The sequence below is a fragment of the Papaver somniferum genome, unplaced genomic scaffold (genome assembly GCF_003573695.1).
Source record: "Papaver somniferum cultivar HN1 unplaced genomic scaffold, ASM357369v1 unplaced-scaffold_22, whole genome shotgun sequence".
NCBI lineage: Eukaryota > Viridiplantae > Streptophyta > Magnoliopsida > Ranunculales > Papaveraceae > Papaver > Papaver somniferum.
The window spans coordinates 2,906,063-2,931,501 of NW_020632152.1; the positions used below are offsets into that span (position 1 = coordinate 2,906,063).

Genomic DNA, 25,439 nt, shown 5'->3' on the forward strand with positions numbered 1-25,439 from the left:
ACTAGAGAAGGTGAAATTAACTGGCAACAAGGTGTAGGAGTTAAATATCACACACATTAATAACTACGCGAAGTAAAGAATACAACCTAAGCGAAGGACGTCGCACACAGCAAAGCTGAGATAACGCACCAGATGATGTCAGCAAAGTCACGAGTAAAGTGTGAAGAATTATGCGAAGAAATATGTTATGCGAAGATGAGCGAATGTGTCGCATAGTGATCCCGAAAATAATGGGTTTCTTAGCTGTCATCCATTATGTAAAATCCTATATAAAGGAGAGAGGTCATTGTTTCTTGGAGTATTCTAAGGTAAGTCTTGATCAAGAAATAGGGAGAGAGAGAGAAAGTGAATCTAGGTTTCAAGTAAAATTATTGTAATACTTGAATCTGTCTTGTAAACATTCTCTATCTTCAATTAATAAAACAAGAGTTCATAATGATCACCTAGAAATTGGATCAGTTTTAGTGGAGTGTAGTTGTAAGATTTCTTACAACTGCATTTTTTGGCGCTAGAAAACAGCTCAGGATGATAATTCCGGATAGTATATCATAGATTTTAAGGAAAAAAGTGAGATCTAAAAATTTAGAAATGGTAAGGATCGAGTCTGTTGTTGAACAAGGAATGACAACTAGAAGAAGTAACAGACTTGCTGAACGAAGACGAATTACAAATCTTGAGCAACAAGAGGAAAGAATGGAAGAACATCAAAGAACAGAAATTCTAATTGGATCTCAGCGAGAACAAGGACAGAATAATGATATAGATTATGATAGAGTGAGTGTTCATACTGCAATCACGAATTCTACAGACGAAGGACAACGAATTGGGAACGAAGAACCAATTACAACGAGTGAAGGAAATGTGACAATTGCAGAACTTAGGCAAAGGTTACTAATTGAACGAAAGAGAGAAGAAGAAGAACGTGCGAATCTAATCCGTCAAAATAATGATTTACGAGAAGAGAATCTTAGACTACAAGAACAAAGGTCAAGGAGTAATACACGTTCAAGGTCAAGATCAAGTACAAGTTCCTCCAGACAAAGTCAATCTAATCGAAGAAATGATAGGCGAAGACAACACATGGAAGTCATTGAAGAAAACTCGCAAGAAAATGAAAATTTGGAAGATCCAAGGGAAAGGAGACGTATAATTGACTTAGCAACTAATCGGTATGAACATCCACGGGAACTTCTTGGTCGCGCACATATTAATTTTGAAAGGGAAGAAGAGGATCCAGGGCAAGGACATATGATATTACATGGTAGAGAAATATTAAGAGACGAATATGAGCGCGAACGAGAGACTGCACGTGCGAGAGATAGACAGAGAAGAAGGGAAGAATTAGAAGAAAGAGAATTACAAAGCGAATTGCGTCAACTTGATTATGATAATCGAGTTAGGAAGCGCGAACGTCGTCACATAGATGATGCAGAACAAGGCCGAGTTATTCCACAAGAAAGAGAAATATCAAGACACCGATATGATCGCACATGCAACGAAGAAAGACATGATAGAGTACAAATTGAAGCAAATACTGAAAGACGTAGGCGAAGAAGAGAAGAAGTTGAACAACAGGAAATAAAAGAAGCAATACGCCAAAATAATCATGAGAATAGATTGAGACAAGCAAGATTAAAAAGACCCATGCAAGAAGATTTGGATCAATCATTGAACAAAGAAATTATTAAGGAGATGACAGAATTAAGAGAAATGATGATTGCAAAAAGAAATGATGGAAGAAGACAACTAGAGGAAGCAGTGGAGGAAGCTGAAAAAACTCTATTTACAAAGGAAATTCAGAGAGCGATGATACCATCTAAGTGCAGTTTACCGACATTTACAAGTATATTTGATGGGAGTGCATGTGCGATACAACATGTGAAAGCTTATGCAAGATCTTTATTACAGTGGGAAAATTATGATGCAATGATGTGCAAATATTTTGCTGCAAGCCTAGCAGGTGAAGCTTTGAAATGGTTTGAAGGACTACCTGTAGAATCCATTGGTTCATTTTCATCATTTACAAAATGTCTTTTTGGGGCAGTACATAAGTAATAATCTATCAAGACCAGGGATTGAGACTGCACTCGGACTTCGCAGAAGAACAAATGAGAGTTTGCGTCATCTAACGACACGTTGGAGAACCATGTGTAGTGAAATGGGAAGACAGGTGGATGAGCGACATCTTATTCTTGCATTCATTAATGATCTCTTTGCAACAAATCTATCATATACCCAAATCTTCAGAATAAAGGATACAATAACAATGTCGGAGATGCGCGCATTTCAAGAAGAATACATAGCACTTGAGGAAAAGGAAAGAGATATGGAATCTTACCCAGTTTAAATATCTGATTTGAAAGGTGGAAATACAAGTTTACTTCCGAGGTTGACAAATGCTGTTGCAAGTACATCGCAGGGAACTCAAGGAAGGAATAATGCAGAGATGGAACAAAAGTTAGTGGCTATGGGCAGTACAGATCAAGCAGAGTTTGAGACAAGCAACTTCAAAATTATGGAGGTACATATACAGTTCAACCAGGAAGCTCTGCAGGACATCAAACACATTATAACAAGAAAGCTGAAAAGAATAGTGTGGGAACAGATAAATTTTTCAAAGTTGAACAATACAGTAGATAAAGTATGGGAAGCCGCTCTCCTAATGGATGATATTCCATAACCACATAAACTAGTGGAAATTAGACATTTCACGACCGCCAGGACATGGCATATAAACGAGTTAAACGACCTGTTCTAGGGTTCTCTGAATGGGTCGTTTATAAAGCGTTTTTTAATTGCACGACCCTTATTGCGTGGGTCTCTGAATAGAGACCATTTCTTACAGTAACTAAATGCTAACCCGCATACACTAGTCGTAGATTTGAATTATAATATAAAAAAATACAGATTTAGATCGGATGAAATGTCTGAATGGATGAATCTGAATTAATCTAACTGGTATTTAAGTCAAACAGTCAAGTCTAGTTAAGTCAAACTACAGTCAAGTCAAACTACAGTCAAACTGAAATCCAAATGCAACCTCAAATTTAACTGAAATTCAAATGCAACTCAAATTTGACTGAAATTCAAGTGCAACTTCAAATTTAACTGAGAATTTTAACATTCATTCCATTGGGTGTAAAACTACAAAAAAAAAAAAATGAAATACTGAGTTCAGAGAATACATGTCCAAGATTGCTAAGTTCTGACAACAACCAACTAATAAAAAAAACAAAATGATAATTCATCTCCTCCTATGACAATACTTCACAAATGATATCAAGAAGAGCATCAATGTGTTGTGTCCTTGGTTCACATGCGACTTCCTGCAAAGCAAATCAACAACAGTACAATGACTTCGTTCATTTCATAATACACGGTAGAACAAAATAAGTTACTAGATATAGGTCATGTAGACAACAGTGTGAGGTAATTTGACAGACATTCTAGCAATGGGTAGTAGTTGGAAGCACATGTATGAGGTAATTTGACACATTAAAACCTACATATATGTCATGTAGACAACAGTTGGCTCATTAATGGCAGGGATCAAACCATAATCATTTCCATTCTACCAGACTAATTAAGACCACAACTATAATTCACATCACTTGAAAAACTTATACAATCCAAGAACAACTCATTGTTATATACAATCATAAAATCAGGTTACTTTCCAATCCACCCATATCTGCAATCTCATTTCAATCATCACCAACAATCTCAATTTCCCTGAACTACTACCACCAGATTCAATAAACTCATCATTAACACTGCTAAAAACTCATTTCCTACATTATTTGCGTACATACAAATTCTCTGTGATTCAACCATAATTCTAAACTACAACCATAACCTAATCTAGGTCACGTGTGAGGTAAATTTGAAAAATCAAACCTTAGTTGTAGGTACTCTAGCAGCGCACATCACATATGTAACTTAACTAATAATATTAGCTGGGGGGGAATATGTCTATAAATACATGCAGTATTGGCCACAAACTACAGGAAAGTTATCGCACAACCATAACTACGATAGGAGAAGATTGCAACAAAACGGAAGCTTCGGGGCAATCGAAGGCAGATACAGGGAAAAAAGAAGATACTTGCACAAGCTAAACTAGTAATCATAAGAAATTAAAAATCAGAATGCATCAGAGTGTTCATTAAAGATATCCAAGATTATGCATAACAAATTAGAAATCATCAACAACCAACAAGTTAGATATTGGGGAATATAAGAGGTGTAGATTGTAGTACAAGATTCAGTATGCTATCTGACCTAAATAAGTACCTAATTGTCAAGGTTATGACTATACAATGCCTTTAAGATGCATAGGAAAACTCACATTTGCGCAGGGGAGCTACATGATCTCCACCAGTTGAATTATAAGGTGCTGGGAAAGTTCATTCACGTACGTGTATCCCCATTTCTCGTTCCCTTGGAAAGATAACCAATTGCAGAAAATGAAATTAAAACGAAAGTAAACATAACAAATATGAAATCTACTAGAAGAGACATGTAAGAACAAAACTATTAGATATATCCTTACCATGATAAATCCATAAGAACTACTGATCCTGTTAATTCCAGGTGATTTATAGAGCGACAAATGCCACCATGCAATGCAAATGATTTTGTTTTCAATTCTAGCTGCCAAAGGAAGCCAATTAAACAACCTTTTTATTTTGTTCCAAGCCCAAATATCATCCCTTTCGTCCTGTTAGCATATGTAGTAAGTGAATCATTTGACAAACAAATTAGAGAAGAAAGTAGGAAGCCAATGAGATTGTGAAAAATACTATCCGTTCAGTGCACTCGATCGTGAATCCAAACAGAGCATCAATATCTGCTGCCTCGGGGTTTTCACGAATCATATGTACATCTTGTGGATACTCGACCTGGGACATACAGATGGCCATAGAAATACACTTAATTCACCTTCATTTTATAAAAAACAGGGTAAACACCAGATTGAAACAAACGGGAAACGATACCCCAAGCAATAACTTCAATGCATGCAAAACACTAATCATTTCCAAGTTGAGTTGGCCTAGGTCAACATATTCCCCTAAAAAGAGGTAGTCGATGTAACTGCAGATTCCATGAAGAAAACAAGGAGGGATGAGTGAGTGAATATTTACAATTTTAGCGAAGTCTATGCTAAATTTTAGTAGGTGCCGAAATACAAACACTCATGCCATATCTCTTGCAGTTGAAGGAGACCCATATTTATCAAAGAGACGCATAAGGCCCCCAAATTTCCCTAGCAAATCAGCAAAAATCTTGACAGGATTCATGATATGTGGTACACTGAATAGTTTTGGTGCCTGAATAAAACATATCAATCTTCATTTGAATGTGTATGGTCAACACTTACTAGGCAGGGGATTGGGAGGCTGAATCAAAATGCCAAAAAATATACTAATATGTTTCGATATCGGCAAAGAAAAAATCAGTAAAGTGTTGAGCCCCTGCAAAATGTAACAACAACCCACCAAACATAATCATTCAATCAACATGGCAACAACAGTTTTTAAGTAGGCAATTCAATCTTTATATTCTCAAGAAGTTACTATTAAAATCTCAAGACAGTACAATATAACATGGTCACATAATTAGTTTTACAATTTTTAATATCCAAACCATTAGAGTTTCAATTGTATGCATAAGAATTGAGATAGGTTCATCATCCCTGAGTTAAATTAGAAATTAAAAAAAAAAACAAAACATAACATAACCTAGCTAGTTTCATTACCAAACTGAATAAGAAACTTCTCACAAATTCAAACCAAATTATTGTTTCTACACAGACGATTGAGCTACTGATCATTGTCTTAACCTAGATGAAACATAAAAAGAAAAGAAACAAACAGAAATATAAGAGGGAGAGGGAAAAAGAGCACCTTCTAATCCAACTCTGTTTCGAGATAAGCCAAAGCTGCAGCAATTTCATTTCACCTGTTGTAGCTCATTTGATAACTGCTTTAGTTGTCCTGCAGTAAAAGTATTCTGCTTTAAAGTTAACATTAGCTAAACCGGAGGTTGTTAAACGATATAGAAATGCAAGTAATTTACTGGCAGACCTTGAAATTTGAACCTCTATCTAAATCACAAGAAGTACTCACTTCTGATGTTGTTCGAGCACGATCCGAGTTGCGGAATTATGGGCATTCCTCTGTAGTTTTACTTAATCACGTCCAGTACTCTATCCCCACGTCTCCATTACCATCCCCGATACTACTACAAATCACCACTACCACCATCTTTAGAATACCGCTTCATACTACAACGAAACACTAGAACCAGCATTTCCGTTACCTAGAAAGAACAATCAAAATATTCACAAACCACCATCTTCATTACCTGCATGGAAAGAACAATCAAATCAGTATTAAAAAAAGACTTTGATGACCACACATAACATAACGTAATACATTATTGAAAAAATTATAGAAAAACATAAGCCAGGATATTCTAAAATTATATACAGAACTTCTGCCAATTTAAAAAAAAATTATAAACCCAACATTAAAATCATTAATTAATAATACTACATGAAAACAAATCAAACTCATAACATTACTCAAATTACAATTCCACCTTCATCCACAAACGTATAACCTAAAATAATAATTTTCACCATTCCATTCACAAAACCCTCCCCATTGATTGAAGAATCAATTAAGAAAATTGAATAAATTACCTCATCTTTTCATTAAATTGTTTCTGAAAGAAACACCTGCAAAGAAACATGAAAAATATCAACCTACATATAAAAATCTAGGGTTTCAAAATTCAAAAACAAATCTAGTCGAAGAGAGAAATAAAAACAATTATACTTGAATTTCAGATGCGGAAGTTGGAGTTTTCGAAATCGTTGTTTCGATCTTAATTAACTTCTGCACCGGCAAGATGTTTTACTTTTTTTTTCTTCATGATATAACTTCTGTAGTTGCAGGAAATCCTACACTACACCCCTCATATGATTTCATTATTACTCAACTCATTTTTAGATTTACACTCTTAATTTTATTGATCAATCTTTGAATATTCTTACAAGAAAAGATAAAGGAATCAAGAATGACCTTGCTCTAGACTTTCTCTCTCCTATTTACTTGTTTCTTACTCAAAAAGATCTTTATCTTTTCGTTACAACTTGAACGACTATTTATAGGGAGATACATAGTGGATGACAGCTAATCTGTCCTTTATTTTCGGGTATGGCTTGCGACATTCTCGCAACCTTACAAATGTTAATTTCGCAAGCTTTCTAATCCTCGCAGAACTATCACATCTTTCTCGTGATTCTAGCTGACGTCGTTTATCGTATCATTTCTGAAATTGTTCTGCGACGCTGTTGTGTTGTGTAGTTGATAATTTCGCTGAGACATTATCATTGCGAGATTCTGATCCTACAACTTCCATCTGCAAAACACACACATAACATTAAAAACCCTAAAATCTAATTGACTAAAAATAACGTTAAAAAAACCCATTCAAGTAAAGCCCTATTTCTATTAGAAGTTGGAAGAAACAGAATACAGATAAATTGAACTTCTAATGAATTTTACATCATTCTCATCAGGAAACCCCTAAATCCCAAATTGAAAAAAAAAACACAAACAAACAGAATACAGATAAATCCCTAGATTGTAGCAAACTAACATCACGAAACATTGAAAAAACGTACGGAGAAATCTTCTAAATGACAGTTCTAAATCGATTGTAGCTGATTTAAACCCAAGAGGATTTCCCCTTACATTAATTGCTAAATCGATTTTTTTTCATACTGATTCAATTGAGAGGAATCTCAAAATTAAAGGTTTCAGAGTTTCACTAGTAATATCATTTAGTCATGGTGGGATTTTTCTTCTTGGATTAATCTTTGTTCCAGAAAGCTTGGATTTTTAGTTGTTTGCAAACGAGAGAAGAAACAATGAAGAGAGAAACAAAGGTGAGAGAGATGGAAACATATGAGGTGGGGTGAAGAGATAAGTTCTTTTTTTTCGTCCACGTGCTCTCTCATTTCAGAATTTCAGATTGCTCAATCGTGGCCATACATAGTGTAGGCCCAAAAATCCTGACACAAAATTACCAGATCTACATCGCAGTCTAAGGGTCTCTGAATTAGAGGGAAGAATGGTAAATTTAATTAGTTATTCAGAGACGGCTACATAGGATCTCGGATTTTTTCCGTGTTTTTACCATATCAGAGACCGCTATATTTGGTCAACGGTCCAACTACAGTCAATGAGGGTCTCGGATGTGGGTTATATAATACCCATTTTCCACTAGTGATAATGTAGGAGAAGAACCACCACCAGGAAGGAGGAGTAAAGAATTTTGTGTCTATCATAGATTCCATGGTCACACAACAAGCAACTGTAGAAATGTGAGGAAAATTATATTGCGAATGATTGAGCAAGGAAAGTTGGACCATTTCTTACTAAAACAGCCAAGGAATTTACCACCACCTCCACCTCAAGGAAATACATATGCAAAGGAGAAGGACATGAATACATTTGTTATTGAAGTGGGTGCGAAGGCAAAGAATTTATATTGTAACTCGATCATACACTCGTTCAAAAACATAGAAGATTTTCATGATAATGTTTTAAGTCGATTATATGCGAGAGATGCTGAAGGAAGGGAAATTTTCAACCTGGAAAAAATATCACCTTTAAAGGACTGGGAAAGGCAGAAAATCTCGTTCAGTGAAGATGAAATACCATAAGGAAGAGCATCACATGAGTGTCCACTGGTGGTGAGATTGGGAATTAATCCGAAGCCATTGGAAGAAGATGAAGAAGAAAATGAGAAAAATACTTGGGAGATAAATATGATACTTATAGATACGGGAAGTTCTGTAGATATTTTGTTTTACCATACATATAAAACAATGGGAGGGAGAGATGATGAGTTAATCCCTTCAACATACAAAATCTATGGCTTTAATGGTTCTGCGAACAAACCAAATGGGGAGGTGACCATGCGAATTCTTTTACAAAATTTACCAACAGGTATCACATTCTGTGTAGTAGATGTCGAGTCGCCCTATAATGCTCTCATTGGAAGACCATGGCTGCATGGAATATTAGTTGTTGCATCAACATTTCATCAATGCATCAAGTTTCCTCTACCTAAGGGTGTTGGCATTATAAGAGGAGATACAATTGAAAGTAAAAATTACCAAGAAATTGATGTTGACAAATGCGAAGCAAGAGAATTCAAGCGAAGAAATTTCAAAAATTATGCAGCAGATAGTGAAAGAGCAGAGAGATTGATGGTTGATGCAGTGGATAAAGTTGGAGAGGAAAGTATGTGAAGTGCTGGAATAGATTCTTCTGCAAATAAAAAAAATGTTAGTCAAAGTTAGCAACACAGGTTCTATGGAAAGAAAAAGCGTGGAGGCAAAAAACCAAAAATTGGAGGGTACAATGACTTTCGCACAAAGCCAACTCAATGGTGATGCGAATGAATATTTTGGAAAACATTTGCGAACTTAAAGAAGATTCAAAAAGTACATAAGACAAATGAATAGTGTACCTGATTTTCTTTGAGCAAGATGATTTGATAGAAGCATTTATGTACTACCGTTGTACGAATTAAAAGATTGGAATGAAAAATCTTAATTTCATATGGTAAATACAGAATAAGAAAACAAAAAGAGAAATCTTTATAATAAGACCTTTGTAAAAGGCTACACAAAATGATATTTATTATCGAATTGTCTAGGAATCCAAATGTGGCGTGCACCCTAGTACGCTTATATGCAAGATGCAATATAGTAAGACCTATCGCACGTCATAGTTGGAGAAACCTAGAAGGCATGACTCAAGGGAAGGCTCCACCGACCCCGAAACTTGAGTTTTGGAGATTTGGGGTGAGAATAAAACGATAATGCCCATCCGGGAGAGATACCTTAAATTTTCAATCTAAGATAGTAATCTTAGATTGAGAGCCTAAGGTGAGAAAGTCTTTCCCAAGGAGTGCAGAAACTCGATCAGGGCACCGAGGTACACGGTTGAGTAAAGAGTGCCCGGGACGTCTGGAGGGTACCTTGACACTCTTGACAAGTTCTGACTATGATGCACTCGGTCCGAAGATACCCCACTTAGGGTGCGATCTTGCTGCCATAAACCCTATAGGTAGTGTATGCGAGATTGCGAAATCAACTGGTCGTTGAAAAACTAGATGTGAAAAGCCATAATCTTAACACAATAGAGGTAAGCTTCCTTGAAGGGGAAGCCAGGGGGAAGATAAGGACGGCACCCTCCATTAGGGAGATGAATTGTCTCAAAAGTCGTAAGTATCACAAGACTTTTAACTCGTACGAGTATTAAGACTTGTGATATTTACGTGAATTAACCTGAAGAGGAAATAATACAAGAAAACGATAAGACGAGATCAATGGGTCAATACACTATGGTGTAAAGACTGCCTGCGATTTCTTCGCACATAAACAGAGGAAACATAAGACCTTTACATAGGAAGGCAAGAATAAGACCTCATAGATAATACAAGAAAATAAATTATTCATAAAGTTTAAAATATGCTCGCACCAAGAGAACTTCATGATAAAGGATACCAATCATATTTGGTCTATCAAGATCTGCCAAATAACAAGAGGCAAAAATGGGAATGCAAAGGAAGTGTTATTTGTCCCATTTTGATAGTCTTATATGCATATGAAGAAGCATAAATATGAAGCGAAGAAAAGAAGAATCATATTAAAAAGATGAAAACTGAATCTACAAGAATTTACAAGAATTATTACAACAAAAAGAAGCAATCAATTTTCATCTCCCTCATTTCACTCAGTCTCAGAATCGCTAATTTCTTCTTCAGAATCGTCTTCTCCATTAGTAACTTGGATATCAGGAATGGGTACATTTTCAGGAATCGCTGGGAAGTTGTATTTCGACAAAGGAATACCATTCTCTAGACAAACTCTTTTAACAGCAGCCTCACGAGAACGATTAGCATCATTACTGTTGTTTTGGACTAAGTTAAACCAATTTTACTTCAATTGCTGATACTTTGAGTTACGAGTAGATGATTCTCCTTCTTTAGCAGCCAAACGAGTTTCTAGCTCTGCAACTCTTTTTTGATATTCCTTCTCTTTCTCTGCGAAGCATCAACAAAAGAGTTAAGATAATAGAGAATTATCTTAAAGAATATGAATGAAGATCAAAGAACAACAAATAACCTTCATAATTGGAAATAATGTCTGCGACCAGTGTAGAATGCTCAGTGTGAAGATTAACATTTACACCTAGATTATTTCTAGCATCGTTCAGAACTCTAGCATCCCAGTTAAACTCAGCTTCACTTTCTATAAGGAGTTGAGATCGAATTAAATTTCTTTCCTGAATAAGAGTGTCCCTCTCACAACAAGCTGAATCACGTTCTATCTTAACCTCAATAATGGATTCTTGAAATTGTTTCTAGTGATTTCGCACCCCTAAGAGAGATTTCATCTTTCTCAATAATAAGTTTGTTCTTCTTCGCCTCCAATACTTGAATTCCTTCTCTTTCCTCATGAAAACGTCGTTTAAAATTATTGGCAGCGGATAAAGCATTTTATGGCGTTCTATAAGGGTAGTATATTTTAATCTTAATTCTTCCAAGATAATATTTTCAAATCCTCGAGTAGGATAATTATTTAAAGAGGAATTGAGGTGTTCTATAAGAATTTCAGCATCGGGAAGATTAACCGCTTCATCTGAAAGGTCATACAGGTCTCCGAAGATAATTAAGTAAGAAATGCGAACGATCGCATAAAAGAAAAGGAGTGAGAAAATATAAGTTGCATACCAATGAGTTCCTTGTTTCTTTCTTGAGCTTGAAACCAATTGAGAATTAGTTAAATTCTAATTTTTAAGTTTTGCATTCTCGCCTGTAAGATTCGCATTCGCATCCGACAGAATAGATTTCTCATGTTTTAGTTTGGCATTCTCATCTTGCAATCTGCGAAGTTTTCTTTCATTGTCTAAAGAAATCGCATAAGATATGCAGGCACTCTGTGGAAATAAAAGCATTATAAGTAAAAGAATAAATAATAAGGAAGAGGCATTATTACCAAGCCATTCATCGCAAATTGAAAATCTGGGTTTATCACAGAGGCAGCTCCACGAAGAGATCGATCCCCCCAATCAGAAGCAGTACAGATCCTTGAGACCATCTTGAAGGCACGATCCGTTTCATCATCCCCAAGAGTATCAAGAGCATCTCCAGAAAAAAGATCAGACAACTTCTTCCGACACGAATCGATCGATACCTCTTCTTCAGAAACAAAAGTATCTCCATCTTAAGATTCTGAACTTGAAGAGGAATCATACCTCGCACGCTTCCTAGAGACATCATCTTTTAACGAAGTTTTCTTGGATACCGATTTTGACGCGGGTTTCTTAGGAGTTCTCTTGCGTTTGCCTAAATTTTTGTCATTCAAAGGATTCACCTACGCGAATAATCAATATAAGGAACAGAGGCAACAATATTGTTAAAAATAGAAAGTTTGTTTCTTGCTTCCTTATTCTGCGAAGTTGATACTTTGTGCGAAGTACTGACCTTTTTGGCATCCTTCGAAAGAGAAGAAATAAGATATAAGAAGGAAAGTTACGAGAAATTACAAATTGGATTAAGAGGATCACATACCGCTACTTTCTTTTCCTCATTTGCGAGTAATTTAAATTCCCAAGGTTGGTAAAGAAGGAAATCTTCGGGCAAAGGATTGTCAGAACCATCTGCAGCTTTACCAGATACAAAGGACCCTTCTAAGATGACAAGGCAATTAAGCCAACTAGAATCATTGGATCTGCGAGCAGCACGATTAGAGTTTGAATTCCAATCAACATCTCGCATAATTTTCTCATCTTCAGCTATACCATCTACTCTCCTTATGTGAACAACCCATTTAGTCACGTTACTTTTCATCACAACAACGTAATAGTTCTTAAATAAATTATCGAGAGTATACTCAGCAAGATCTATAATTTTATCACGATGATCCTCTTTTCGCACTTCATCAGGGTAAGAATTTCCAAGACCAGCTCCGCGACGAGCATACTCTAATGGTATCCTAATAGCATCACCACTCAACTAAAATATTCCTCGTGCGAATCTTTCATGAGCAAGAATTCTATAGAAGAGAGGAATCTCAGGGTTATATAAAGGAATTGGTAGAAATTGAAGTTGATCTAACGCAACGATGATTTTTCGGTTATTTCATTGCTCGGATTTGATTAGATCAAGATTAAGTTTGGATGCGAAATTATATGAAGGAGGAAGAGAGAGTTCGTAACCCCTCTGATTGAAGTCAGTTTTCAATATGTTAAATTCGATCTCCATCTTTTTACCAGCAAGAGCCATTAAAGAATGGGAATGAAGAGTATAAATTTGCAGAGAAGGTGAAGAAGAATGAAAGAAATAAAAGGAGTAAGGTAGAAGAGAATATATAGGAAAGAGCGACCCGTTTTTCAAGATTTATTCTCATTAATGCGAAGAAATGAACAGATAAAAACATACGGTTTAAAAAGACGTGTCGAAAGATGAGTGGTTAAAAGGACACGCGTACATAAGGAGTGCTCGAAATAGGAAAAATTGTCGGAAAAGTAAAATGAAAAAAGACAAGCATGTGCGATTTGCAAGAGGGGAATTTCTCATATCGCTCACTCTGAAGAATATGCAATATGAGAAGAGGCAAATGTATGAGTTAAATATCGCACGCGTTAATAACTACGCGAAGTAAAAAATACAACCTAAGTGAAGGACGTCGCACACAGCAAAGCTGAGATAACGCACCAGATGATGTCAGCAAAGTCACGAGTAAAGTGTGAAGAATTATGCGAAGATGAACGATTGTATATGAGCGAATGTGTCGCATAGTGATCCCGAAAATAATGAGTTTCTTAGCTGTCATCCATTATGTAAAATCCTATATAAAGGAGAGAGGTCATTGTTTATTGGAGGATTCTAAGGTAAGTCTTGATCAAGAAAGTGAATCTAGGTTTCAAGTAAAATTGTTGTAATACTTGAATCTGTCTTATAAACATTCTCAATCTTCAATTAATAAAACAAGAGTTCATAATGATCACCTAGAAATTGGATCAGTTTTAGTGGAGTGTAGTTGTAAGATTTCTTACAACTACACAAGGGAAGTTCGATAGTCTCTCTTGTGAAGGGGTAGTAAAAGAATAAACAATTCTTCATATTTTTTGTAGACACCAGTAACCAACCTCCCTTTTGAAAATGGATTACAGTTTCCACGAGATCAGGGAGCTTCAAAAGGTAGTTCTCATTGTCGTGCATTGGATTTATAAAATTAAAGGTGGTGCTATTGTGATCTCTACTAAACATCAGCCATAGAGATAAGTACGTACCTGTTGTTGTAGAACTGGATGTATTCTTCACTATTGGCAATAGTGCTCGATACGCTTTACAGACCAAACGAAGATGGATGTAATCCAACCGATGAAGAGAGTTCGCTATACACTCCACCATGTCCCCGTTAAGAATACCCCATGAACGTGCTTTACCAAAATCTCCTACATTGCCTTTTCCTTTCGTCCGTTAGGCATCATGATGAAATCCGGATCCTTCCATGGCTTGGGAAGATTTAAACACGGGACAATAGCCAAATTACGAGTACTTTCTACGTAAAATTTGTACAAACTCTGTTCGCCAGGAAGTGTAAAATACAAACAGCCCTTAGCAAGCCCCATCTGCAGAAGAAAAATCTGTGGTGTTCCTACTGCCAATAAATAAAACATGACCACCAATATTATATACCACCTTCCACGAAATTGCAGAAAGATCCACCTCATCACAATTATTTGGATAACTATCTTCCCAGTGTATCTAATTGGAATGAAGTAAAGTTGGTTATCAGTCGCCACAAAATTATGCATCTCCTTACAAGTATTAAATCCTCCTACTAATGGATAGGAATCCTTGCCTCTTACCACAATTGTTCTTATACGAAGTTCTATACTTCCGTCCTTGCGTTTCTGTTTTTCGATCGCCAAGTTTAGCTCATCCTTGCACAGAATATAAAACTTACCTTTAAACGCAAAGGAGCGATACTATAGACCCCGCAAATATGTCATACGATGAGTGCCACTTCTTTGTTCTCCATTCTTTGTTCCCACTTCTTTGTTCTCCAGGGACACAATATAAAAACACAAGCTCACAATTCCCTTCGGTACGAAGGGAGAAGACGAATAAAACCAATGAATTGACACTAGCAGGAGCCGAGGATAAGACACAATCCTTAAAATAATACCCAGTGGATTCACCGTACCATTTTGATAGACTAGGAAGACGTATGGTCTCTAAAGTAGCAGGATTCCAAAGAAAACAATCACCAAACTTATAATTATCAGGAGAGTAATCATAATTTTCATCATCACATAATATAATTAACCAACCTTGATGACCTGGTTTCTGCCAATATCGTTTTGCAATCAATTCAGGTATTGACTTTCTACATGTTCTTCTGTTCTTTTTCTTTTGTTCACATATATTATAGAAAGCTTGTTTGCTCGGTGGATCTCCTTTTCCATTCGGGATGACTAGCCATGGTGATGCCTTTGGTGATGGTATGTTACGTTCAGTTCTGTCAGCTGATGCTGCTGCCCCACCTTCTTCACCCATCTGAGAGAGAGAGGGGGAGGGGGAAACTATCTTGCATGCAGCTTCATCTGTCTTTAGGGATCCGAATATAAGTAGAACTGGAAAAACTCTCAAAACCCTAATGAAGTTAGTTTATTTGCACCCGACATATAACAAAATGAGTTAGTATGAGGATAGGAGTCTTTTTTTGAGGACTATGACTAAACCTGACTTGAAGCTCCACTGCTACCAAAGGTGGAGTATTTAAGCTTCAGATTGTTAAACGATCGCTATTCCCTGCATTTGCCACCATCAGCGGCATGACATCCAGCCCATCGGCATACTCTCCGGGACCAAATGATCAAATGTTATACTCCCTCCGTTCCTTTTTAATAGGCTGGTTTCCTAAAATAAATGTTTCACAAAAATAGGCTGGTTTCCTAATTGAGAAAGTCAAATGTTACTTTAGTTTTCTGGGATCACTTTTCTCTTAACTTATTTTGATGACAAGTGTCATGTGGACCATTTCATTATACTTCTTTTAGTGACACGTGTCATGGGGACCATTTCACTTCACTTCTTTTATTGACAAGTGTCATGAGGACTACTTTCAATGATTAGTTCTCTTAATTTCCATAATTTTCTCTAAAAACAAAACCAGTCTATTAAAAAGGAACGGAGGAGTATAATCGAAGCATCTTAAACAGAATGAAACCAACCAAATTAAATGAGTGCCTTAGTAACGGAAACACGATGACTAATTCAACCTGTCTGTACCATTTGTCAAAGAGAACTGATCATAGACACCGTTGGCATTGCACATAGTGCATCCAAGAACAGCGGATATCCGTTCTAAAATGTGATTGAAAAGGCGTGTCATGGACAAAAAGTCACAAAACTCAATTTTAAAACAATTCAGAAATCTCATATTATTTTTGACCAGATGTACCACATGAAGATGTACACGACTAGACTCATTGAACAAAGACTTGATAATCTCACAGTCCTGCCCAGACTTGCCAAAAATAGACGCCCTTACAAACAAAACACAATTGGTTCCCAATTTCCAAACCAAGTTTACCTTGAATTTACTACTTTCCTTTTATAAACGGGGGTATTTTAGTAAAAACACCCTCTTTACTTCCTACATAAAGTGACTTGAAGACGTGCAATGTAATTCGATATCCAACTCCGACTCCCAGCAGATTTTGTCACCCGGAGACGATATATATTATTAGGGTTTTATCATTTTCTTCGTGAGCAATTTGATTTATTTGTTAGATCGGAAAAAAAGATTTTGCGGAGAAGATCAAAGCTCTGACACCAAGGAGATGAATCTGGAAGAGTTGCGACAGGAAAATCAGGCAAGACTTCTCCTGTTGAAAAGAGCAACTGCCAGGAAATTGTTTGGTGAGGCTAAGTCCTCGACAGCAGATATAAAGCGCGGCCATGCTCGTAGATGTTTCCCTCCGGTCAAGCTCCAGCGGAATGTTACAGATATAAAACGGGAATCCGTGGCAAAAGGTGTTTCGTACCTGAAGAGACCTTCTCCAGTGAAGCTGCGGTTGGAGAGAAAAGGGAATAGAATAAGATAACTAACCTCAAAATCCTTCCCAAATTAGTAGGAGCCGGACAAGATGGAGAGAACATAACTGTTAGCCTTGAAGCTCATGCGGGCAGGTTCCAATATACAACCTCAAGGCCAGATTTCTGTGTTGAGTTTCTTTGTACAAGTCTAAAGAATGCATTTTATCAAGTTGGAGACGACAGGACACCGCCTCTCTTGCATTTCAAGTTGCACCACTACATAATGGTCGGGACAGAAAAGACCAAGTACATCCATTTCCGTTTGGACCAGAAGACATCTCCTAGTGAACCAAAGAAGATTGAGAAATATGATGAGTTATCGAAGAATAGTGATCGTAACGAAGAGTTAGTGGAGTTTGTCAAAAAAAGTTGTATTTAATTGGAGAGATAGCATTGTGTTTGAAGAGGTAGAGAAGATGCATGAATTTCATGGGGTTTTTCCATCTAAAGCATCTTGTGCCTTCACCTTAACTTTCTCTTCCCTAGTTGGGCTGCTTGAAGAACCTTTCGTTGTCGTCCGACTAAGATAGGTTGAGCTTGTATATCTAGAGCAGGTGTCACCGGACAAAATTGATATGACACTCGTATACGAAGACTATGATCGAGAGGTTCTTCAAATCAACTCAATTCCATTAAAATCAGTCGCTCGCATAAAAGCTTATCTAGGCCTTAAGCACGTTAAGTACTATGAGAAAAATGAGAAACAAATCTGTAAATCCATTACGGAAGGAAGCGCAATTTCCCCACAGGATTTCATCGACGAAGATGGATGGGTGATTTTGAACCCTGAAGGCAGTGATGGTTATGAGACAACTGACAGCAGCTTTGTTTCTGTAAAGGATGATTAGGAAGATAATACTCAGCCGCTGAGACGGAACATGTGCTCTATTATGCCTTCTTTCTTTTTTCTTTTTTCTGTAGTAACTACTAGTTTTGGTCATTCATGTCTTGTTGTGTTGGGGATGGATTATCCTTTATATGGTTCTTCCAATAATTTGCAATAATGCGATTTTATTCTAATGTCTGTTCCAATGTCACACAGAAAAATAATACCAGATAAATAACAAGACTGCTTACATAATTCATCGCGGAACCATTAGTGGCCTGAGTGAACGAGAATACTGGGTTGCACAACCAAAAGCATCATGCCAAAGAATTTTTCCCACCTTAGGAGGAAAGTCAGCTGGTTTGATCACCTTTGAGTTCCTGCGAAGCAAATAGGTTATTGCTTTGAGCACATCCCTTTTTACCATTTTTGCCAGACAATGCGCAGCTTCATTTTGACTTCTATCAATCTTTGTGAGCCCAAAGAAGTTTTTTTTATTTTTTTTCTTTTTTTTGATACAATCAGCTGGACTAAGAAAGCCCAAAAACCAAAACAAAAAACAAGACAGATGCAAAAAGCCTTACAAAAAAAGAAAAGAAAAAACAAAACTCTCTCCAGTAGAGTTTACCACTACTGTCCTCTAAATGAATAAGACTAAACTCAGAGCTAAACTGCCCAGGAGTTAAACGAACCACATTCCATCCAGGGTTTTGGCTGGCCAACCAATCGGCAGCGCGATTGGTTTCTCTATAAAAGTAACTAACTCTGACTCTTTGAAATTTTCCTAGCAAGGCACTAACTCTTCTCCACAAGTGTATCAAGCTCCAAGGTGGCTTTGGTTCAGGAGAATTAAAAAGAAGAAAAACAGTCATTGAGTCAACACAGAGATGCACTTTAGGAAGATGGTTTGCAATAGCCAAATTTAGACCCAGCTCAACCCCCTGCAGCTCATGAGTAGCAACAGAAATTGGTTCACTACCACCAGTAGCACAGTCAGTTACTTTCCCTTTATGGTCTCTCAACACAGCTCTAAACCCAGCAGTAGTTTCTTTGAAGGAACCATCTATATTAATCATGACTTCATCCTCCTCTGGACCCATCCAACTGCGTTGCTTCCAAACTTTAACTGTAAAGGTGCACTCAACATTCCAATTCTAAAGAAATCTTCTATTTTCAGGGTTGTCACAAATACTCACTACAAAAAATCCTAGCAAAGGCAACTAAAATCGCGCAACTGCCTCAAAAAAATTAGTTGCCAAATGCTTTCGGAACTAGTCAAAGGAAACTCGTAGTTCCTATATACTTCGGAAATATGTTGATCGCAACTATTACTTTTATTAGTTTCTGAATTCTTTAACAACAAACATACGCCAACTACATGAAATATACTTGTAGCCTAATGTTTTCGAAACTAGGAAAAGACAACTGCTAGTTCCTATATAATTCGGCAACAGGTTAATGACAACCACTGTTCTTGTTAGTTTCCAAACATGTCAACTACTAATATATGGCAACTACATGCAATGCTTTAGTAGCCTCAGAAATCGGGAACTAAGCTTGGGCAATTAACCGATTTCCTAGTTTCTTAAGCCTTCGGAAATGAAAGCCAGCAACTATGACTGCCAAAGGTTTGAGCAACCAAATGACACCCTCTGTTATATTAACTGTCCAAACACCTCTTTTAACTGTTGACATTTAAATTAAAAAATTCAGTTCTGTATCAGGTCAAATTATCGTTCATTGAAATAATAAAGGAAACAAGCGTCATATTACAAAAGATTACAGATATGCATATCATGTCTTTCCAGATGCCAATTATCGAATATCAGAATAGCCTCATAGCTCAACTTTGGCTGTGAGATAAAGTCCTAACACCCCCTAACCCCAGTAAGAGACACGGAGAAACACAACCTCCATTTTGCAAGGAGTATGCAGTTGATAACTGGCCAAGTCCTACAAAATATAGATTAGTTAATGACTTATTATCACCTATTAGTAGTAACTCATCTACACTTAAAAATTAAGAAAAGTTTAAGCATCACAATGAGTAAAATATGCTGACAAGAAACGAGCTAGTGGAAACATCATCATTATCAATTTTCTCTCCATCTGTGCATCATTGAGCAGCTTGTAAAAGTTAGAGGCGTCGTAGTTCATTTCATGCAGCAAATCAGACATTTCAACATCTTCATCCTGCACCATATTTCCGGTACCTGTTCCTCCTCCCCCTCTCCATGGTATATCCAATTAGCATATCCTGGAAGAAACCCACCCCACAGAATATGTCCGTGCACTTCAAATACAATATCTCTTTTATTGTTATTGCAATCGTTACAAGAACACTAACTTTTCTGCCCATTCTGAATCCTGACTCACAAATGCTATCAACTTTTGGACTCCTGCAATGAAGGCATCTTCGATTCTTGGCAGTCATATCCAACTCTTATCAAGGCAACCTGGATCAACAAAACTCAGTAATCAGCAACCAAATAAAGAGCTAACAATCTCCAGATATGCAATTGACACCTTTGGGGGCGATAAACAAATGAGAATGTATGGGAGAAGCTATTAAATTAGAGGGAGCGAAAAGTCTATGCTCAAAAGGGAGCTTCAATAGGATTAATGGTATAACATAACAACACAACCAGAGAAAATTTATAGTGAAACTCGTATTTAACCTTTAATGGATATGAGTGGACGTTTGAATAACTTAAGTTGGTTGAAATGAGCATCTGGATCATTTGTGCACCAACTAGTAGTACTAAAAAGATAAGAGTTGTTCCTTAATTATCATCTGTTTTAATCTTGAATTCGTTTTTGAAACAAAAAGGAGTAACAATACATTATACCCTGAACCTTAATGTCTATACATGTGAACTCTAAAAGTGAGTTACTAACCCGAAGAACTCTTAGGAAAAATGAGCTAATCCTTAAACTGCAAACCAACTGAAGTGATAAGCTCTAAGATGCGAGACATCCAAACCATAAGCCCTGCAAACATAAAAGAGATTGTCATGACAGTATATAGTCAAATGATAATCTTGTAGACAATGTAAACGAATATATGTACCGTCTTTTCATATATATGAAATATAAGTAGCAGCAGTAGGCAGTAGAAAAGGGGATACAAGATTCTCCTAAAGTTTAATTAGTTGAAACCATACACTACTGAGAGCTATTATTCTGTGGGTCGTTGAAGTGGGCATCACCAAAAGTGACTTGACACTCAATATTTTGCCTAAGGAGAGTTGAAACACAAGACATGACATTAGAGAGTGTGAGCCAACAACAGCACATTCACGAAAGAAACTAGGATAAATTTGTATGGCAATTACGTTACTTAGCTATCAGGACAAAAAGAAGCTTCTCAGTACAATAAAGCAAACAATAATTTTGTCTAACTACTTGATCATATGCCAAGAAACCCAAATTGATGAACTACTCAACATCAGTTCCACTGTCCAACAAAACATCATCATTAATTACCTTCAGAAGTCAATGGTGATCAATTAAAGCGTGCAACGAGCAAGAGAGCGGTCCTGCAAACAGAAGACAATCTATGAGAGTCCGTAAAAAAAAGTGCAGAACAACTATGGTTAACTGAAACCAACAGAATAGACAGGACCAATGATGGGTTCCTTGAATTTAGCAACCTAAATAAGATCTTCAAAAGAATCGACTAGATTCTGAAGCCGTACAACAAATTCAATCAGTAGTGGAGCAAATTTAGCCAAAGATAAAAAAAAACTAGCACTCACATATAACAACAATGTTTGCTTCTTTTTTTTTTGACCACTCATCATTTCACATTATCTGGATCATAACAGCAATGTTTGCACCAATGTATAAACAAGAGAGAAAATCACCTGTATTTCTGAAAGTAAACAACCATGTAATGCATGACCATGAATGCACAATGCCTCAGTGCACCACTTACTTTTAAATGGGACTAGTCTACTCCCCGATTTCAGTAAATGGTACAGCCACAAATATCAACCCTGACCACTGAAACTCTTCAAATAGGACTAGCCTTGGCTTTGGCATTTTTAAAAACAACTCTAGATATTGAGAGGCAGTAGGACCTCGATTTCTTAACAAAACATGTTTCAAATCTCTTCAAGGTGAGTAGAATCATGGGCACCGGAACCATGTAGCTACAGTCATAGATTTATAAATTGCAAAACTGATCAGATAACATTTCAAACTATACCAATCAGATAAATTGTACAAAACGCAGCCATGTATGTTTTTTGCACTCAACTCTTAAGCATTCACAATGAGACATTATCTCAAACAGGGATGCATATCAAAATGATGACTAACATCAGGGAAGACAAAATTAAAAATACCCCATACTGGTGATTAATTTCAGCTGCTGATATATACCCAAAGATCCAATTCCATCAAATGGACCAGACTCCACGCCTAACAAAATTAATCTCCAATTAACAAATCAATTTATTTGAATAAATTCCTGAGAAACTGATGGGATTCATAAGAAATTTGAAAAATAAACATGTAAACCGGCACAAAGCTTCAAAAGATTGAATCCATATAAAACCTATGAATAGATGAACATATCAAACTTACTTAACGGATTAATGGAACTTAACATTTACAATCGGATAAACTCTGATTTCCTCCATTAGATCGAAAAGTTGTAATTTGCAAATGATTTGACTACAAAAACCTTTTATGGGTGATGCAGATTACAACACACTGAGCAATAATCTGAAGCCAGATTCCAAATCGGGTTAAAGATTTGACTGGAAAATTGATCTCTTTTGTGGGTTTGTTAATGGGAAGAAACTTGTTGCTGTTGTTGTCGGTGATTTTTGTTTTGTCGAAAAAAAATCATTCAAATGAATGATTCGAAGATGGGTTTTGGTTTAGGGTAGATTAAACGAAGAGAAGTTTTGGGTTTTTGATTTTGGTAAGAGAAAATTATATTCTTGTTTAATTATCTTTTGGTGGTGAATGGAATAAAGTTCTGTTTGAGGGTTTTGTTACAAGCTAAAGTCGGATAAAACGAAGAAGAAAAGATGCGGTGAACTTATGGGAGAAGGATTTTAATGAAATTTTCCTTCGAAATTTCGGGGAATTTAGAGCGCCAAAAGTTGGTCGTTCCCGCCAATAAATATTGCAATCGTGAAACACCTTGACGAGTGCATACGGATCAATGAGTTGTCATATTTTGATGTCGTTAGATTTAAAAGAGAATGGACCGGATGTAAAAATATGTAGTGGGGATTTGATTTTTCGTGAAAAAAATTTGGTGGGAATTCAGAGCCCCAGATTTAAGGTGATATTGGGATATGCATTTTTTTTTGCCTTTTTCGTGAAAAAAATAGAAAAAAATCATGCTTCAGACAAAAATGTGAAAATAAAATAAACAATAGTAAATTAAAATCTATTGGGCATACACAATGCAATTATATTTTGCGCCCCGTGTTTACTGTTGATGGGTTGGTTAAGAAAATTGTATCATTTGTAATCAATAAAATCTGGTTGCTCAGAAAAAAAAATTGTAAGTCGGGTTGTTACGCTGCTAGATAAAATAGATATAATTAAGTGAAGTTAGTGGATATTAGATGAAATTGATGGACAACAGGAAAAAATCGAAGGAATCTGAGTGAAGTTAAGCAAAATTCGAGCGACACCGGATGAGATTGATGAGTAACCAAACAAATTGATGAAATCCAGTGAAGTCGGTGAAATTGATTAGTAAAATGGACAGATAATTGACGAAATGGATGGAATGCCGATGAAAACAAGTAAGGTCAATCAATATTACGTAAGCGTAATGGATAACAGGTAAAATGAGTGTGGTCATTGGACATTCAGTGAAATTGGTAAATACCTGAAATCAATGAAATGTGAGTGTAATTCCTCTATATGATTCTTCGAAATATTCACCCGACTAGAGAATTCGTTCGTCTCGTTGGATATGCTTAGATATTCTCATAGGTCTGATTCCAAAACATGAATATACGACTTTACAATTTGTTTAATCTCACAGGATACTCATAGAGATTTACATATACCCCTCTGTCCTCAAAATTTATGTCCTCTATTCTATTTTCGTCTATCTTAAAATGTTGTCCAGCTTCTGTTTATAATCATATTTTTTAGTCAAACTCTCAAATATATCCTTGAAACTTTTACAATTATAAAATTATTTTAAATATCATCAATCTAAATATTAAATGATATCTTCCTTAATAGGAAACAAATTTATTAAACCACTCTATAAAGATTTTTATTTTATATTTAAATATTTCTAGAAATATTATAATTACCGATGTATTTTTCAACTGATATTGGAATTCGTTAAATCTTTTTGGAGTATCTTAGAGATTTACATAAGTTGAGTCCAAGAAAGATTTATATCAATCTGTAACGTATTCGTTCTTATTGGACATGCTTACGAATTTATTGAAGTCGGTTCCTAACAAGTTTATCCGACCCTAGGATACATTTACTATAATCGAAGTCTTTTCTCATTAGATTTTAGTGGACACAAATGCTTAGAGATTTACTTAAGATGATTACATATAAGACATAATTTCCTATCTTCGTAGTTTGTATGCTCTCATCGAAAATGCTTAATAAACTATACAAGTCTGATTCCATATAATTATATTTGTCTTTAAAGTTCATTCGATCAAATTGATATGCTTAGATATCTACAATTTTCGATTTATAAACAAATTCACTCAAAAAGTAGTAAAAAAAAATTGAATCAGAAAACTTTTGTAGATTTTATATTTTCGATTATGCAGTATAACTTTGGAAAACACTATTAAAATTAAAAAGAAATCATAAAATCTTTGGACCCTTACCCCATGGTGTCACACTATTCACTAAGTCATAAAAAATGTGTGCTATTGTTAAAACTATGAGACCTGTTAGATTAGATTTACTTTGGACACTTGGCACTAAGCTAACCCTTATATTATTGTACACCAATGGAAATTGTGTCGGAAATGAAAATCGACTAACTTAGCTACATTACAACTAAGAGATGTACACATGAGTTCCGCACGTGTTACAAATCACAGCCGTACATCTTTATGTTTAGGTAAGAACTCAAAAGAGTATAAAATGGAAGAAGATAACGAAAACCTAAAACACTAAAACTCAAACCTCATTTCTATCTATGCCTCCACTCTCGCTCTCGCACCTGTCTCCATGGACCTAGAGAGATTAACTAAGAGCATAACACATAAGAAGAGCTGCAACTATAAAAAGAACAAACAGGAAAATCCAAACTCATTGAGCAATTGTGAGAGAAGAATGCAAAATATAAGATAGATAACACTTGCATAGAGTAGCACAAGCAAATAAACTTTCTGTCTAGAAGGCTACAAATATGAACTCAAGCTAGATGGTCTTCCAGTAGTCATGAATT

The 25,439-nt window shown here is 36.1% G+C and overlaps 2 protein-coding genes across 2 annotated transcripts; one reads left to right on the top strand and one right to left on the bottom strand.

Annotated features, from left to right (window-relative positions):
• The first annotated feature begins 693 nt into the window (after positions 1-693).
• Positions 694-2,680, top strand: LOC113340596 (trichohyalin-like). Its single transcript, XM_026585721.1, has 3 exons — positions 694-1,719; positions 1,909-2,043; positions 2,420-2,680. The coding sequence occupies exons 1-3, from the start codon at positions 694-696 to the stop codon at positions 2,678-2,680; spliced, it is 1,422 nt and encodes a 473-aa protein (XP_026441506.1).
• A 15,878-nt stretch (positions 2,681-18,558) lies between these two features.
• LOC113340597 lies at positions 18,559-19,128 on the bottom strand. The gene has a single exon (XM_026585722.1). It carries the CDS (start codon positions 19,126-19,128, stop codon positions 18,559-18,561), a length of 570 nt encoding a protein of 189 aa, XP_026441507.1.
• Positions 19,129-25,439: the final 6,311 nt, after the last annotated feature.

Bases quoted from the DNA above. Each gene is read 5' to 3' on its own strand.
- LOC113340596 (XM_026585721.1), top strand. From the start codon at position 694: ATGGAAGAACATCAAAGAACAGAAATTCTAATTGGATCTCAGCGAGAA. The intron at 1,720-1,908 runs GCAAAAAGAAAT...TCTTTATTACAG, and splicing joins AATTAAGAGAAATGATGATT to TGGGAAAATTATGATGCAAT. The intron at 2,044-2,419 runs GTACATAAGTAA...AGTACATCGCAG, and splicing joins CAAAATGTCTTTTTGGGGCA to GGAACTCAAGGAAGGAATAA.
- LOC113340597 (XM_026585722.1), bottom strand. From the start codon at position 19,128: ATGGGTCCAGAGGAGGATGAAGTCATGATTAATATAGATGGTTCCTTC.